The following is a 17,741-nucleotide window of genomic DNA, read 5'->3' as shown; positions in this document are numbered from 1 at the left end:
ACTTGGGAGACTGAGGCAGGAGGATCCCTTGAGCCCAGGAGTTCAATACTGCAGTGAGCCAGGATAGTGCACGTGGCCTGAGCAAGAGCAAGACCCTGTTTCAAAAAAACAAACTCTGGGACTGGAGTGCTTTAATGGGAGACCAAGAATCAAGTTTTCTAGAGGTGTTTTTCATTAGATTGTAACATTAGACATTTTATTAAAAATGAAACAAGTTTGATGTGTGTGTGTATCTGAATGTTTTTATCTTTGAGGTAGGATAATGGAAGTGAGCCTTTCTGAATAGCTTTTGTAAATAGCCCTTCTTTTCTACAGTGGTTAATACAAATAACTGCCCATACCACTCACTTTAATCATTAACAAGTTTACAAAATTAACATTATCTAAATGATTTTGATGTAAAAACATTGAACACTTGGCCACTATTTACCTAATATTTACTCCGATGCAGACATTTGCCCATGCACATCTGCTTAGGGTGTGGAACGTCACGCCTACATGTTGCTTAGAAGGAATGCACATGGCTGCAAGAGAGAGGAGTCGGCAACACCTCAAAAAACTAGCCATGCATCTATGCTTTGGACGCACAACCCACTTCTAGGAATTCACTCTGGAGATAGACCTAGAAACTTCTACGTGCACATGCACAAGGATATAACTAAATACGCAGTATTTATTATAACATGATTGTATTAAAATATATGAAGCAACTGAGGTGCCCATGCACAGAGACTCGAGAGAGCGACAGTGCTGCCCTGCAGGGCCGGCGCTTTGCCACTCATGCACCCACCAAGGGGAAGAGCTCGCGATGAGAAGGGTTTCCAGGGTATGTGAAGTAAAACACAGTGCAAAAATAGATGTCCCTAGCAGAAAGGAAAGAACATTTGGAAGCAGCTCCTTGAAACAGGAAACCTGTAGCAGTTTTAAGACAGCCCCCGGCCAGGCGCTGTGGCTCACGTCTGTAATCCCAGCACTTTGGGAAGCTGGGGCAGGTGGACTGCCTGGGCTCAGGAGTTCGCGACCAGCCTGGCCAACACAGTGAAACCCCGTCTCTACTAAAATACAAGAAAATCAGCCGTGTGTGGCGGCGTGCACCTATAGTCCCAGCTACTTGGGAAGCTGAGGCAGGAGAATTGCTTGAACCCGGGAGGTGGAGGTTGCAGTGAGCCAAAATCGTGCCACTGCACTCCAGCCTGGGTGACAGAGCGAGACTCTGTCTCAAAAAAAAAAAAAGCCCCCTAGTTTTTTTGACAGCCCTTAATGAGTGATGGGGGTCTGTGCCCCTTCAGCTGTGGACTCTGGCCAACAGGGTAAGGAGGGAGTGATGCCAGTGGTGCAGCACCACTTTCTGGGCCCACCCAGCCTTAAGAAACTGGCAGCCACCACTCCCTGTCTCTTTGGGGGTGCATGCTCTTGGTGCCCAGCCTCCGTGCTGGGAAGAAGCCACATTGCTCAGTAGAGAGGCCTGGTCAGATAGGATCCAGCAGCTAGCACCCCTGCCAGCCATGTGGCCCCCTCTGTGGATCCTCCAGTGCCAGGAGAGATGCCCTCGCTGACAGTCTGGAGCACAGATGAACTGAACCTGCTGAGCCCCGTCCAAACTGCAAATGGGAGGACAAAATACGGGATTATTTAAATATATATATAGTATACTTTATGTGAAAAAAGCTAAGAAAAACACATACACATACCTGCTCATTTGTGCAAAACAATTAGGGTGAATAAGGTAGAATTAAATGAGATTGGTTATCACGGGGTGGAAACAGGTGGATATGGAAAATGGAAGAGGGTGGAAGGAGGACAGCTTTTCGTGTAACAGATTTAGAACCACACTAATGCTTCACATGCTGCTAAATTCAATAAATAACTATTTGGGGGGATCCAAAATGGAATACCTACAGTAAGGGAACCTCACTGTTATAAATAATAAAGCTACACTGAAGGGGTGGGCTGGTGAGCTAAATGACCAGAGAACACCATTCGGGGTGGATACTGCAAGGTTAAAGTGACAAAAAAACAAACAAAAAAAAACCTAGTATACTCTTGCTAGTGAATTTGCTTTCCATGGGTTGGCAATCCCGAAACCACAGGCATATTAACATGTGTGATGTTACATGTAATGACAGCCGGATTTCCCACTGCTGGACAGTCACAAGGAAGGCTAGCATGAAGCCGTGGGCTTGCTGGGTTTGGTTTAGCAGTGAGTCGCGGTTTGAGCCGGAGCTGTGCATGGTGGGGTGTGTCTTTCCAAGTGCCACTCAACAAATGGGCCTGGAAGCAATGATCCTCCAACAGCCATGTGCATGGCCAGCCCTGGGTCCCGGTGGTGGTGACGGTTGTCTCAAAAAAAAAAAGAAAGTCACCATTAGGCAAATCCCAATAACTGCTGATTCGTCGACAGAAACTAAAGTTAGTGGGTTCTTGAGAGGATATTCTCATTATGTCCCCGCAAGATACTCATTACACCAAGGAAAACAGTAACTCTACAGTGAGGAGACCTGGTAGACACCACCTACATCCTGATTTGATGCAGAGGAGGCCAGATCTCTTCCGTGTTCTTGCCAGAATGCATAATTGCAGTTTAATCACGAGAAAATATCAGGCAAACCAAAATTGAGGGGGAGTCTACAAAATGCCTGCCCACACTTCCCAAGTGCTCGGGTCCTGAAAGACTGCAGCAGAGACTGGAAGACAGGGAGACAACGAAATACAACGTGGGCCCTTTGGGAGGGCCCTGGACAGGAAAAACAGACACCTGTGAGACAGCCAGGCAGGTGCCAAGGCAGGTGCAGGTGAGGCCACTAACCCTGCACGGTGTGAGTCCCCATGAGGCTGCAGGACACACCATTGTTAGGGGGCTGGGTGAAGGCTGCAGGATTTCCAAAACCTGTTCAAAATTATTCAAAGTACAACGCTAAGAAGGAAAATAAATAGAAGATACCTTTTTACTAAAAATAAAAATTAAAAAAAAGTATAGTCCCTGGACTAGGGGTGTCAGCGCGCTGCCTGGGGGCTTGTTGGAAAGGAAGAGCCTCAGCGCATAGCCCTGTGGCATCAGAAGCTGCGTCCTATGTGTGTGGCGACGCCACCGCACAGCGGCCAGTGAGGCTTCACGGACGGTGTGGACAGCCTGCCCAGATGCGTGCAGTGAGGCTTCACAGACAGTGTGGACAGCCTGCCCAGCTGCGGCCAGTGAGGCTTCACGGACGGTGTGGACAGCCTGCCCAGATGCGGCCAGTGAGGCTTCATGGACGGTGTGGACAGCCTGCCCAGATGCGGCCAGTGAGGCTTCACGGATGGTGTGGACAGCCTGCCCAGATGCGGCCAGTGAGGACAGCCAGGCGCCTCGTGGCATGCACAGGATGCTACCCAATGTGTAGAAACGGGAAATACGAGTGAATCTTATTTGTGTTTGTATAAAAACTGGAAGTACCCCCCCCCAAGAAACAAGTATCCAAAGTGATCCAGGGGGCCAGAGGCAAGGGCAAGACTTTGTCACCCTCCTCTGGGGACTTGTGAACGCTGTACATATGACCAGTTCACAGCTTCTTTAAGAAAAAACACTTGTAGTAAGAACCAGGGTTATACTGTGTTCAGATATTTAGGTTTGGATAACAAATTTCCCCTGAAAGTTCTTGGAATCATAAATTGTTTCCCATCCTCCTGGAACAGACACACTTAAAAAGACGTCCCAACCTTTTTTTGAGATGGAGTCTCACTCTGTCGCCTAGGCTGGAGTACAGCGGCACAATCTCGGCTCACTGCAACCTACGACTCCTGGGTTCAAGTGATTGTCCTGCCTCAGCCTCCCAAGTAGCTGGGATTACAAGCGTCTGCCACCACGTCTGGCTAAATTTTTTGTATTGTTAGTAGAGATGGGGTTTCACTATGATGGCCAGGCTGGTCTTGAACTCCTGATCCGCCCGCCTCAGCTTCCCAAAGTGCTGGGATTACAGGCGTGAGCCACCATGCCTAGCCCCAGAGATAATTTTCTAACAACTCCAAGGCAAGCAAGTGAATTGTCTAAAGTCACACAGTCATCTTCAAAGGTATAATATTAATAAATGGAAAGTACCACTGATGATGAAACTCGGTCACGTAGTCGACCCCTCCAAGCAGACGGAGCTCTATCTGGACCTCTGATCGGCGGAAGTGCAGCCACCTCTCGTCCTTGGCTGGGCTGTGGTTGGGGGTGGAGCCCGGCAGGGAGTCACGTGGTCTGGGCCTGGCCATCTGCGGGGTTAGTGCCCAGTGCAGGCGGCCCCTGCCAGTTCTGACTAGGTGGTGCCAGTGTTTTGTTTTTGCATCTACACACCAGCGATGGACGGTCCCTGCAAATCTGCAAGGGACCCAGTCTCCAGCTGAGTTTCAGGTCCAGGAACACAGCCTGTTAGAAATGTCCAAGACACATCCCAAGGATAAGAAGAAAATGGAGAGCTACAGAGCCTAAGACAATGGGAGTTGCAGAATCGAAAACTATTACTATCAGAAGCATTTCCCAGCAACCAAAAGGAAAATGAAAATAGAATGTGACTTTAACCACTCACCAGATGGAGACTGTGATTATTAAAGAAATCACGTTTTGCCTCTTTGCAGTCTGCATCTGGTGAGTGAGTGAAGGTGACCGCATGGAGCTGGAGAGCTTTCTTAGGACGGTACCGCCCCTCACCCCAAACCTGTTTACCGTGCGTGATGGTGATTTCACGAAATGCGGTTTCAGTTCTAACCCCAGCATTCCACTGTCGGGGATCCTGGCCACTGCGAGCCCCATTGCTCGATTTGGTGTTGATCACTGGGCAGCTAGTCTTGTATTTTAAGACACCAGTTTCTGTTATATTAAGAAACACACTAAAAGGTTCTAATTGGAGATATTTATACAAAATCACTGTACAGGGCAGCCTCAGAAGCAGAGTCCTGGGCACTGGTGCTCCCCGGAGGGCAGTGCCGCCCCCTGGCCAGCTGCCTTGCTGGGCTCTCACTTCCAAAATCCCTGTGGGTTCTGACTGGTCCAGGAGTGTGTTTGTTCAGGAAATGCGTGCAGGAACTCAGGCAGAGGATGCATGAAATTAGGGACAGGTGGGAGCAGATGGGTTGGGAGTCTCAGTCCTTAAGATAATGTAAAAAAACCCTAGAGGACATCAAGTGTGGGTTCCCGTCCTGGGTATGACACCACCACCTGCCCTGGCCAGAGACAAGTCGCAGCCGCCATGTTCTTGAGACTGGGTGCCGGCGCCGGAGCGCAGACGGCGGAAGCTGAGGCCCGGCCCAGGACGGCAGCGCCTCTGCACCTCTCACAGCTTCGGGGGTGCCGCAGTTCCTAAAAGATCAAGGAGCCCTGGGCGTCCTGTAGGCAGCCCCACACTGTCACCAGAGCTCTGAGGGGCGTATGGGGCACAGAGGCACAGAGCTCAAAGCCAAGCCCAGCATCACCCCAGTGCCCAGCCGGGTGCTGTGGTGTGTGCATCTGTGACCCATGGCCAGGGTGACTGTAGGGAAAGCCCTGGCCCAGTGCCCGCCTGCAGCAGGCACTCAGGAGGGGTTGCCACCCACACCAGCCAAACCCCACAGCTCTGCAGGGCCTGAGCTGTGACAGCCCTGTGGGGCTGGAGGTGCTGCCCTTACTCACATCTGGTCTACACTCCACCCACCCCTGCACACCGCCTGCGCGGAGAAGCCCACCGTCGGGGACTGCTGAACTCGGCTTTGGCAGGCAACCTCCTCGGAAGGCAGGAGCGAGTCCTTCTGCCGAGGACGGGACCCAAGGGAAGAGTGCAGGGCCCGCCAGGCCCCCAGGCCCAGGCCTCTCCCGGGGGTTGGGGAAGCGTCGGCCGCAGGCAGCGTCTGAAGGTGGTCTGTGGGCCCCTTGCAGCTCCACCGGTTTGAGCTGCATTGTCTCCCCACCTGCGGCTGGATTCCTGGCTTGCTGTCTTATCAGCTCATGGACAGCTTCCGTCCCACTCCCTTGGCGATCCCGGCACAGCACCGACAGGACAGCTCGCCACAGAAAAAATGCGGCTCCAGCCCCGCTCAGCACCCCTGGCCCAGCCCAGGGCGAGAAGAGCCACGCCCTCATACAGCAGGTACATCCTGTCCCTTTGCCTGCAGCTCTGGGAAGAAGCAACCTCTGCTGCCCCGCATAGCCCGGACTCCTGCTGGCTCTGACCTCATTGCCCCACTCCCTGGCTGACGCCAAAGCCGCTGGCCAAGGACACACAGCACAGGTCTAGGAGAAAGCAAGCTTAAGGCCACCCGGAGAGCCTCCGCAGCCCGACCCACTGTTCCTCCCAAGCAAGCAAAGGGGTGACGTAGAGCAGCCGGGCCAGGCGGATCCAGGGCCAGCTTCTTCTGGCCGGGAGCAGGCCACACACCAATCCCATGGCACTGGGCTTTGGGAGGCTTCTGGCACTGATGGTGATGATTTGGCTCCACACAGGACAGACAGACACGCACATGTTGCAGTCTCCAGCCCACACCTGCCAGTCGTGTGGCCTCCAAAATCAGACTGAGTCTGTCCACGAGGGCATCATAAACTGGTTCATAGGAGCTCCATTCTTCTTTAAAAAAGGCATGTTAAATCCACATATGAAGAAAGTGTGTTCTGGAATCCGGGTCATCAGCCCAGAGAGCAGCAAACCTCCACGTGAATCACGGGCACAGAATCCTCATCAATGAAAACTGTGCTCAGCATTAACCTTCACAAGCTGATGACACTGTTCTACTTTAAGAGCAGGAAAGAGGAGTTTTAAAACGAGAAATGACAGATATTCATAAGCTTGAATATATATAATAAATATAAGTCTGAAAAAAACAGGATTCTTACCTCACTGGGATAGAAAAAGGCTTGAATGGAATCCAAAGTATAAAAGGGAAAAGAACCCAGGAGAAGCTTCCTCCACGCCCGTTGAGGGCACTTCTCCACGCCCGTTGAGGGGACACTTCTTCTCCACGCCCGTTGAGGGCACTTCTTTCTCTGAAGTGAATGGATCCTGCTTTTTGCAGACATAGGTGCCTGCAATCGCCAGCGCCTCTCAGAACATCAAGACTGCACTGGGGAGAACCCACGGAAACGGACAGGCCTTCTGGCCAGGTGGCTTCCCCCGCAGGTGCCCCAGAGCCAGGTGAGGACACCTCCAGGGAACGTGCGCCGCCGACCTCAAGGCAGTGGCAGTCCCACGGGAGCAGTAGTGCCACGTGGAGCCTCTACACACGGGACCCGCCTGGGCTGCACCTTCTGCTCTGCCCTGGAGGTGGAGGTGGTGGGCTATTTAGTGGGAAATACATTCTAGAGGAAAGATGGAAAAAGGTGTCCAAATACACAGTGAAAATCCAGTTAAACATTTAAAATTTATTGAACTTTTTGGTCAAAATAGTTGAACAAATATATACAATCCCATTTTACTAGAACTGTCTTAAGGACCAGGGTTGACTAATGCTTAAATAACTCTGTTCCACACCTCAGACTTTGTAAATTGTATCACAATCAATATACAGTATATAAATTATTTTTTAGTCAAAATAAAGGTACTTTTAGATTCTCAATTTCTAACTTAATGTGAACTCAAGTGGCACTGTATCAGCATTGATTCAGGGTAATGACGGACATCCTGTTCTTGCGCATGTGGATTCGTAATCAGCACACACTTTCATCTCCACAGGGGGATGGGGGATCAGCACACGCCTTCATCTGCACAGGGGTTGGGGGATCAGCACACACCTTCATCCCCACAGGGGGATGGGGGATCAGCACACGCCTTCATCTCCACAGGGGCACGAGGGATCAGCACACGCCTCCATCTCCACAGGGGCACGAGGAATCAGCACACGCCTTCATCTCCACAGGGGCACGAGGAATCAGCACACACCTTCATCTCCACAGGGGGATGGGGGATCAGCACACGCCTTCATCTCCACAGGGGGATGGGGGATCAGCACACGCCTTCATCTCCACAGGGGGACGGGGGATCAGCACACACCTCCATCTCCACAGGGGGATGGGGGATCAGCACACACCTTCATCTCCACAGGGGGATGGGGGATCAGCACACGCCTTCATCTCCACAGGAGGACGGGGGATCAGCACACGCCTTCATCTCCACAGGGGGATGGGGGATCAGCACACGCCTTCATCTCCACAGGGGGATGGGGGATCAGCACACGCCTTCATCTCCACAGGGGGACGGGGGATCAGCACACACCTCCATCTCCACAGGGGGATGGGGGATCAGCACACACCTTCATCTCCACAGGGGCACGAGGAATCAGCACACACCTTCATCTCCACAGGAGGACGGGGGATCAGCACACGCCTCCATCTCCACAGGGGGATGGGGAATCAGCACACACCTTCATCTCCACAGGCGGACGGGGGATCAGCACACACCTCCATCTCCACAGGGGCACAAGGAATCAGCACACACCTTCATCTCTACAGGGGCACAGGAGCCCGACTCCCCACTCCCCTGGGGGACATGTAGTGGGCGTGTGTTAAATCTCACAGAAGCAAGCTCTGGTCACTCGGCATTGGTACGGCTCTGTATTATTTGTCTTGGAAAATCTTGGTTTCTGGTATCAAAGATCCTACTTTGAAAATAAACCAAGGTACTGGTGGCATCATGTAATTAAAATTGCTTAATTTTGCTGGCTTGAAATGCAGGATGAAATTTAGCATGCATGTAATTTTAGCAATATTTAAAAAGTATACTTCCCCCAAAGTGCTTTTTCAAAAGCCTTAGAAAGAAAGCACATATTTCTTCAACTGTAGTGAATTTGAGGCTACTTTAAACCAGGCTTACTGGATGGCAGCAATTTTGGTTCTTCCTTGCAATTTTCTTTCTCAGAGGTGGCCTCGGTTCTGGCTTTTCCCAGACCTTACCTGGTGTATCTGATGGGTTACTTCTACAGAAACACAGCGGGCAGCAGCTTGGGGACAGAAATGCTGCACACATAGCCCCATGCTGCCAAAGGACACACATTTCTCAAACAGTTAGTTCCAAAGAAGAACCCTGCATAACTTCGTTCTATGCAATAAAATTAAATAAAAAGACAATACTTATGTTTGGATTTAAAAACACTTTATAGTGTGTTGTTTTTATTGAGTGCTCACACCCGAAGGGGTGGCGGCGGATGCTGTGGGTGAGTGGGGCCGCCTGAGCCTGCTCGGGCCACATCCACACATCCACGGAGTCCACCTGGACTCGGAGGAAGGCCGAGAGGACACGGACGGCGGCCACGCCACGCTGCAGTGAAGGCCCAAGTGCGATGGCAGAGAAAGAGGCAAAGTTGGAGAAAGAACGATATCTGACAATAACTTTTCTCTTGGATGTTAATTTTTTGGTCTATAAATTGGAAAGGAAGGCTCGGACTGAAATAAATACATTTATTCTGAGTAATGGCCTTTTGGGAGCAGTGTCCGTCAACTCTGCTTCAAGAGCATCTCCACGTGAGCAGCAGCGCCTGTCTCGCGCCTCGCCGAGGGCGGAACCACACCGGGCCTCCAGCGGAGGCGGCTTTCTCCTGGGTCTGTGAAGGGAAGTAGCAGGTGCGTCACTGTTCTTAATGGAGCGGACAATGATGCCTTTTCTCTGACAGAAAAATGACTGGCTTAACTATGCAAGACAAGACTTGGTCCTCACGTTCGCATCTCTAGTTGATTTTGTCCTGGAATATGTACAAGTTATTGGTGGCAGCCACGGCAATGACATTGTCCGCGGGGTGCCAGGCCGTGTGCAGGATCTTCTTGTTGAAGTCCAGACTGTCCACACTGATCTCGTCTTTCTTCCGCTTACCCCCTGTACACACCTTCCGGGGTTTGAGGCTGGCGCGCGGTTTGCTGCTCTCTCTCGAGGCCTCCAGGGTCACATCCCTCCGCGTGTCTCTATCAAACATTCTGAAGAAGTTGTTGTAGGACCCAGTCATGATGGCGCTGTTCAAAACAAGAGCAGACAGCAGCACTCCTAAGTGGGGGGAGCGGCAGCAAGGACTCAGACCCCACCCCTCGGGTGCACAGCGCACACCACCCTCCCCCACAACCCAGTTACTTTCAGAAATCAGGAATGAACAATCACAATGGGCAGAAGAGAAATGCAGTGAAGATGCTTACTGAACTTTATATGTAATCATGTCAGTAAGAATAAATGTCACAGGAGAAACAAAACAATGGAGTCATACTTTTAACGACATTAGTATATTTTCTGAAACAACCCCACCTATTTCTCTCACCCATAAATAACAGTACAGTTTATTTTTAAGCCTTAAGTTCTGCAATTTGTCAATAATTCATAATGACCTGAACGTAATCCTTATCATGTTCAACAGTTACTAGTCATACCTGTCAACGTTTCTTCAGAGTTAAACTGCTTTTCTATTAATTTCAAAAAGTTCCTTTCAAATGAAGCAACAGATAGAAACAGTAAAAATCCACTGGGCAAAGTGTAGCAGAATTTTAGAACAACTGCATTTCACACACATTCCAGAAAATACAATACCGTCCATGCTTTTGTTTCTTCAAGATCAACTGTAATGGCTTTCAAATGTCTCTGCTGTCGAAAAATTCTACTAACGCACACATCCTCATGATATAACTTTATAATATTGGAAAAAACCTCTGCAATCTTACTTTTTCTACAAAATGACAGAAAAATGGCTGAATGATGCAAACGCTGCCATGATTTGACCCATGGCTTTATGAGTCCAGTTTCTGATGAAAGATGTGTTCAAACAATGCCCTTCTGGTTTCTCCAGCAGTCCTCAAAGCTCGCCTCCTCTTCCTATTTTGACACTGACCTGCACCCTCACATCCTGCCCCTACGGTCATGTGTGGTGAGAGGCCTCTCACGCCGGCGCGTCTTCAAGGTGCCACGAGAAAGAAGTGGGCTGTTTCCCTTCCATGGCCAGCACTGATCCTGGCTGCTGGCAAATATCTAGTGTCTGACTGACCTTGTCTACAACTTCAAAGCAGGGGGAAAAAAAGACAAACTCAGAGAAGAGACACTGCATTCAGCGATGCACGTTTACTTCCCATCTCCTGCTTCCATCCAGGAGTCCACGGCGCCGCAGAGATGGGAGACACAAGGTGTGCCCAGCGCCCTCCAGCAACGCTGTGCACTTGGTCTTGGAACCGGGGTACGCAGCCAAGTTGGCATGCGAGGGCCACTGACTGGGAGTTCCCCAAATTAGTTTCCACACAGAACACAATGTTTACGAAAGGGTAAGTAATAAGAATGTGTGAATCTGAAGCTTACATTTATGTTATTAAAACTCAACAGCAACCATTATTCAGAACACAGACGACAGAAGATGTATGGCCGACACTGACTGGAATTCCTGGTGCATGGTAATAATGAAAAGCACATCAGCTTTTATACAGATTTATGATCACTTTTAAATTCTCGACAGACAGTGCCAGCCCCAGAGTGGGCGTTTCCACACTGCAAACAAGGGCGCTGCCCAGCAGCCCGGTGCTGGCCCAGAAAGGGAACAGCACAGACACAGACACAGGCATAAGTGCATAACTGGTTTTGTGGGGTGACCTAGAACACAAGGCGGCGCTGCCACATGGAGAATCAGGATTGGGCTGAGGCAGCACTGAAACGCCTCACTCCCCTTCATCGCATCCCTCAACAGAAGTTTCCAAGTAGGAAGATGGGCGTGTTTGTGAGAGTGAATGGACTAAGCAAATGTTACTGGGAATGCTTTTAGATGTTCTTGGGGATATGTAATCTAAGGGTATTTTGCAATATTTGAAATATATCAAGAGGAATAAAAAATACAGTGACTATCTATGTACCCGCAAGTCACTGCTAAGACAGTGAATCCCCCTCACACCCGCAAGTCACTAAGACGGTGAACCCCCCACATACCCGCAAGTCACTGCTAAGACAGTGAACCCCCTGCACACCCACAAGTCACTAAGATAGTGAACCCCCCTCACACCCACAAGTCACTACGACAGTGAACCCCCGCACACCCGCAAGTCACTGCTAACAGTGAACCCCCCACTCATAACCGTAAGTCACTAAGACAGTGAACCCCCCACATACCCGCAAGTCACTGCTAAGACAGTGAACCCCTCCGCACACCAGCAAGTCACTGCTAAGACAGGGACCCCCCCACACTGTGTTGCCACTCTGGAAAGAAAGATGATCTCCTATCCCATCCCCAGTTGGGGTCCTCACTTGCTAGAGTACATATGTGTCATCCCCACACACATTTATATTTTGAATAGTTACACATCTTTTTTTTTTTTTTTTGAGACAGAGCCTCACTCTGTTGCCCAGGCTGGAGTGCAGTGGGAACGATCTCAGCTTACTGCAACCTCCGCCTCCAAGGTTCAAGCGATTCTCCTGCCTCAGCCTCCTGAGTGGTGGGATTAAAGGCATGCACCACCATGTCCGGCTAATTTTTGTATTTCTAGTAGAGATGGGGTTTCACCATGTTGGTCAGGCTGGCCTCGAACTCCTGACCTCATGATCCGCCCTCCTCAGCCTCCCAAAGTGCTGGGATTACAGGCGTAAGCCACTGCGCCCGACCAATAGTTACAGATTCTTAAAACAAAACTGTCTTGTATGTCTTAAATATGTTGTATGTCATTGCACTGTACGCATTCCTCCTGAATTTTCTTTGTGGATTATCTTTGTGAGATCCACCTAGGTGATCCATGTAGTTCTAATAATTGATTCTCACTGCTTTTCAGTATATGTTATCATAGAGAACAACTTACCTGTCCATTCCTCTAATGATGCACCTGTGGGGGCTGTCTCCAGTTGTTTGCTATTTCAGGTATCTGAACACGTTTTCTTGTCTGTACATGCAAGAAGCTCCCAACCGGACTGAATGTCACCAACGAGGTCACAAGAAGGACACTGGGCGAGACCACTGGTCTCCACCCTCTCCCCCACACCATCATCATTCTGATGGGCATGAAAGAACATCCCTCTGGCTTTACTTGCTGATCTCTAAGAAGGATGAGCATTTCTATTTTTCCATTTCTGCGAAACCCCATTCATGGTTTTTGCTCTTTTCTGAGTTGTTTGCCACCTTCTTGTTGACTCCGAATTCTGTACCTATTCTGGATACTTAATCTCTGTTCGTTATCCTTTTGTGGATTTTGTTTTCACTTTTAATTTCAATATAAAGAAGTTTAAAATTTAATGTAGTTGAATTTCTTAATGTTTTCCTTGGGCTTTTGGGGCCTTCTTAAAGAAGCCCTTGTCTCCAGAGCTCACAAAGATGTCTTAGGCTTAAAAACACTCAGAGCTTATTTATTTATTGTGTGGGGCTGGTGAGGGCTCTAATTTTTCTCCCCCCAACACAGATAACTAAGGCCGCCCAGCTGGCAGAGCTTCAGAGTTCGCACTGCTCTTCCCTGTGGGCTGTGTTCTCCTGCCCATCTGTCTCAGCCCCTTTCTGCAGGGCCACGCTCCCTTTACAGCTCTCTCTACTGAGTTTCCTGTTGTGATACATTGTTTCCCATTTGCAAATGCCTTTATCACAAGCAGATTCTTGAACAAGCATCTATTTCCAGGCTTGATTCTAAGCTGGCGGTGGAGAGTCAGGAGTCACACTTGCTGCATCTGTCACACGGCCTCTGGCTCCCACTGTGGCTGTAACAAAGCCGAGTCTCAGTCTCGGTGTCCGCTCTTGGAGGTAATTTGTGTTTTTTCCTTGGGTGCATTTAAGATATTCTCTTTGCGTTTGGTGTCCTGCAATTTCATTATGAGATGGATGAGCATTTCTGTGCTCCCGATCCTGTGTATTCAGGCTTTCATAAGTTTGAGAAAATTGCTGGCCACTGTCACTTTAAGCCTCACAGCCCCACACTTCGTTTAAACGTGTGCTGTGCCTCACCCTGACCTCCACGGTTCCTAGTGCCTCTTGTTTTCTGTTTGGCTCTTTAGCCCGCATTTCTTCTGGTTTTCCTTTCCGTCCACTAATACAAGATCTGTTTAGCCAAAATGGACCTACCACTAAACCCACACAGTTTCATCTATCATACTTGTCATTTCTAGATGTTCTCTGATTCCTTTCCAGTCTCCAGGTCATGTTTAGTGGTCCCGTGGTTCCTGGTTCAGGCTGTTTCCTTCCTCTAGTCTGTGAATATCTCAAGCATTCTTAGTTTATCTTCTTTAACTTAGGATCTCAACAGCTGCCTTCTTGGAGGTTCAGTTCTGCCGTGGTTCTGCTGACTTGCTCACGGCGGCTTTTCCTGTATGTGCTTGGTAATTTTCACCTGTGAGCTCATGTTTAGATGATTTTAACATGAGGAAATCCAGAGAGACCTGGGTGTGTTGGCAGCAGCCACCCAGCACACGTGTTCTCACAGAGTTTGCCAACGCCATTCTCTCCACCTGGGCTACTTCTCAGGGCTGTGCTTCCAGCAACTGGCCTTGAGGAATGAGGTCATGTCTCTGCTGGTCAAAGTGCAGGTGTGTTTACTGCCCACTGTGAAAGCAGTGGGGTTCTCCAAGCTCAGTGTGCATCAGCCACGGCCTCAAGTGTCCACCCGTGGGGAACCCAGGCCAACGAGAGGCTCATGCTGCCAGCTGTGCCACGAGGACCCGGGAACCTCATGTCTTCAGTCGCCATCCGTGAGATGCTACAGGCTGGCAGGTCAGTCTGCAAACAGAGTAGAAGCCAGAGCTGGAAACACACCAGACCCTCCCGATGCCCGCACAGAGCCCTCCTGGAGGCAGGAGCTCCACAGCGTGAGATTTTTACAGATCATGATGCAGCTGGCACAAACCCAAACTGCAAACCCTTGTGAGGGGAGGTTTTGCTTCCACTTCTCAGGGCAGTGCTGGCCACCCCCATGCAAGGCCTCAGACAGACAAACTGCCCTTTGGACCCCATCTGCCAGTGGAGGGAGACACCATCTTCAGGGGTCCCTGTTCCAACACCACACCTCGTGTGGGCCAAGGCTTCAGCTCTTGAAAATTACCAAGCACGTACAGGAAAAGCCACCGTGAGCAAGTCACCTCGTGTGGGACAAGGCTTCAGCTTTGCACCTGTCCCTGATGTTCACAGGGACAGTGGTTCCTGCTATGGGCTGATGCCCCTGAGGCCAGCTGGGGCTTTGAGGCTGCTCTCGGAATAGACGCCTTCAGAGGCTGCCATTCTGATTTCAGCTCCCTCTTAGTTTCTGGCCGTTGTGAGACTTCCCTTGCTTATCTGTGAGCTCAACTATGCACCTGAAGAGACACCTGCTGTATCATATCCAGCATTTCTAGGTGTTTATGCCAGAGGGTTTTGCAGAATATCCAGTCAATCACTTATTGCCAATAGCAGACTCCTCTGTTCTCTTGAATTCTGAACAAAAATTCTATATAAAAATGGTACAAGATCATCTTCCATCATCTGAAACGTAACTTTTTGCATAATAAAAAAACATATCTCTCAACCACACTAATCATAGTATCTTTAAAGAATTTATACAAAATAAATTATCAAGGTACTAGAACCACCACATTATAAATTACATCGGTGTTTCAGACCAGCCATGACCATGCTGTGTCTGGGCATGACAGGCAGTGGCTCTGGGGTGGTTTCATCTACTTCTCTCCAGAAGGAAAGGCAGACTGTAACGCGGTCATTCTAGTGAGGTGAATCACTTCCCACTTCCTTCCTTTTCACTCATCTTCAGCATAATAAAAAGTAATGAACTACCATTCATGAAGCATTTAGCGCACAGCCGGCCTGTACCTAGTGCTACACTTCTTGTCTAAACACAGACGGAATGACAAGCTAGGTGAGAAACTCGCTCAGAGCCACGATTTTCTCTACCTTGATACTACCATCCATCAATCAAAAGGTCTGGAAAACAACACCCTAGGAGCGAGGGTCCTCCTCTGACGCTGGAGGGCAGCTCGCCTCCCTCACTGACCGTGCACTCAGGGAACCAGCAAGCTTGGGGCGACGGCTCATCTCCGTGCAGGCCTTACCTATCCGAACCGTTCCAGCAACACTCAAACTTGTCAAAGATGCAGTCATTCTCATAGAGAGAGCAGAGCTTGCTGCGCAGGTACTCGTGGACCTGGTGGGTCTCCACCGGCCTGCTCTCCATATTGAGGTCCCACACCTTCACCGACAGGTAGTCTCTGGTCATCATGTACCGCCCACTATGACTGAATTTTACATCGGATATGGATGAAATTATTTCTGAGAAGAAGGACCTACTGCTGGGATCTTCAGGCTCTTCAAAAACTGAAAAACAAAATAAAATGTTTTCAGCTTCTGTTTAAAAATCAGACAACAAATCATTTTCAAGTTCAAGTAGGACGTGGCCCCTTCACAGAGGCTCTGGAAGGGCTTGGCCTCAACACTAGGTCTTCTGATCTTTCTGATTCTCTAGGTTTTCTGATCTTCTGTGACTTCCGTGGGCAAGCTTTGGATAAGACATTCTAGCACCAGCTATGGACAAGGGACGGGCATCAGGCACGGGCATGAGAAGCGTAGACACCCAAGTCTCACCCGGACCCTGAATGAGAATCTCCAGGCAAGGTCCTGGGCGCTGCCATCTGTGGGAGCTCCTCGGGGCATCCTGATGTGCACCCAGGTTCACCACCACCGCATTCCTGTAGGAGTATCTTCACGTCCTCATGGCACCAGGCCCGAGCACGTGAAATCCTATTGCATACACATCACAGGAAGACACACACAGCATTATATGGTCATGCAGACACAGCAGTCTGTGCCTCTAAGAAACTGCCTGCTCTTCGGAGGGTTGACAGCTTGTGGGTCTGCAGGAGTGACCACCTTGACTGGCAATGCTGTGGTCCTGATTTTAACCACCAAGATGGTCCTGCCGGTCAAAGCCAGACAGCAAAGGTTTGTCTCCAATACTGAATACTCAAGTTCTACTGTGACAAAACTGGATTCCTATTTTCAGAAAGATCTGGGTGCTTCCTCAGCAGACCTTGCTTTCTCTGCAGTAACTTGACAGAGTTTCCTCCACCTGCACCTGTGGCAGAGGGAGGTGCCTGCAGCACTACTGGGCCACTGACTGCCCTAGCATACGGTCATGCCTTAAGGTTTTGTAAACTTCAGGCCAGGAGAGATGTGCTTTTTTTTTTTTTTTTTTTTTTTTTTAAGAGACAAGGTCTTGCTATGCTGCCCAGGCTGGTCTCAAACTCCCGAGCTCAAGTGATCCTCCCGCCTCAACCTCCAGGGTAGCTGGGACCACAGGTGCGCACCACTGCATCTGGCTTGTGCTTCCTTGACCTTAAGCTGCTTTAGGTTTTTTCTTTTTTCTTATGTAGGAGCCTGTGTTTGTTGGCTTAGCATCTGAAATTAACTTGAAGCCAGCTGTGCCGACACCAAGCATTTACTCAAATAAATCACTCTGATGACAAATAGAACTGGAATCTGAAATTATTTACTCAAGAATGTTACGCTTAAGATACAGGCCAAATGCTATGAAACACTTATCCTCATCGCAGGAATTCTAGTAGAAATACGGAATTCTTAAAAACACACCTCAACCTCTGGAAAGAGAACCGGCAAAAAGGCTGCTGAACACGGTCCGTGGGCACATTCTACTGAGGCACTGGGGGCGCCGCTGCACATGAGCAGTGACTCAGTCTGGTGGGATTGACTGGCGGCTTCCCCATCAGAGGAAGTCACTGGACATGTGTCTGCCTGCTGGCACTGGAGGAAGGGTCAGCAATGTTTCAGGACACTGGGACACGCTGACTACAGTGCTCTATAAAGTCGAGCCCATTCTTTATGGCTAAAAATAAAAACAAAAC

The 17,741-nt window shown here is 49.6% G+C and overlaps 1 protein-coding gene across 5 annotated transcripts in view; it reads right to left on the bottom strand.

Annotated features, from left to right (window-relative positions):
• Window positions 1-9,054: 9,054 nt before the first annotated feature.
• The window catches only part of PPP2R2D (protein phosphatase 2 regulatory subunit Bdelta), a 55,765-nt gene continuing 47,078 nt past the window's right edge, over window positions 9,055-17,741 (bottom strand). For 4 of the 5 annotated variants that reach the window (XM_024253367.3, XM_054523074.2, XM_054523075.2 and 1 more), the window contains 2 exons: window positions 15,936-16,197; window positions 9,055-9,922 (listed from right to left, as the gene is read on the bottom strand). In XM_024253367.3, coding sequence (XP_024109135.1) covers window positions 9,643-9,922; window positions 15,936-16,197 — 542 coding nt within the window. In that variant the 3' untranslated portion in view covers window positions 9,055-9,642. Of the gene's footprint in view, window positions 9,923-10,994; window positions 14,614-15,935; window positions 16,198-17,741 lie in introns of those variants that run through there. The other variant, XM_054523073.2, reaches the window with a different exon arrangement.

This window comes from Pongo abelii, chromosome 8, assembly GCF_028885655.2.
Source record: "Pongo abelii isolate AG06213 chromosome 8, NHGRI_mPonAbe1-v2.0_pri, whole genome shotgun sequence".
In the NCBI taxonomy this organism is placed as follows: Eukaryota; Metazoa; Chordata; class Mammalia; order Primates; family Hominidae; genus Pongo; species Pongo abelii.
This window is presented reverse-complemented; position numbering and strand designations above follow the sequence as displayed.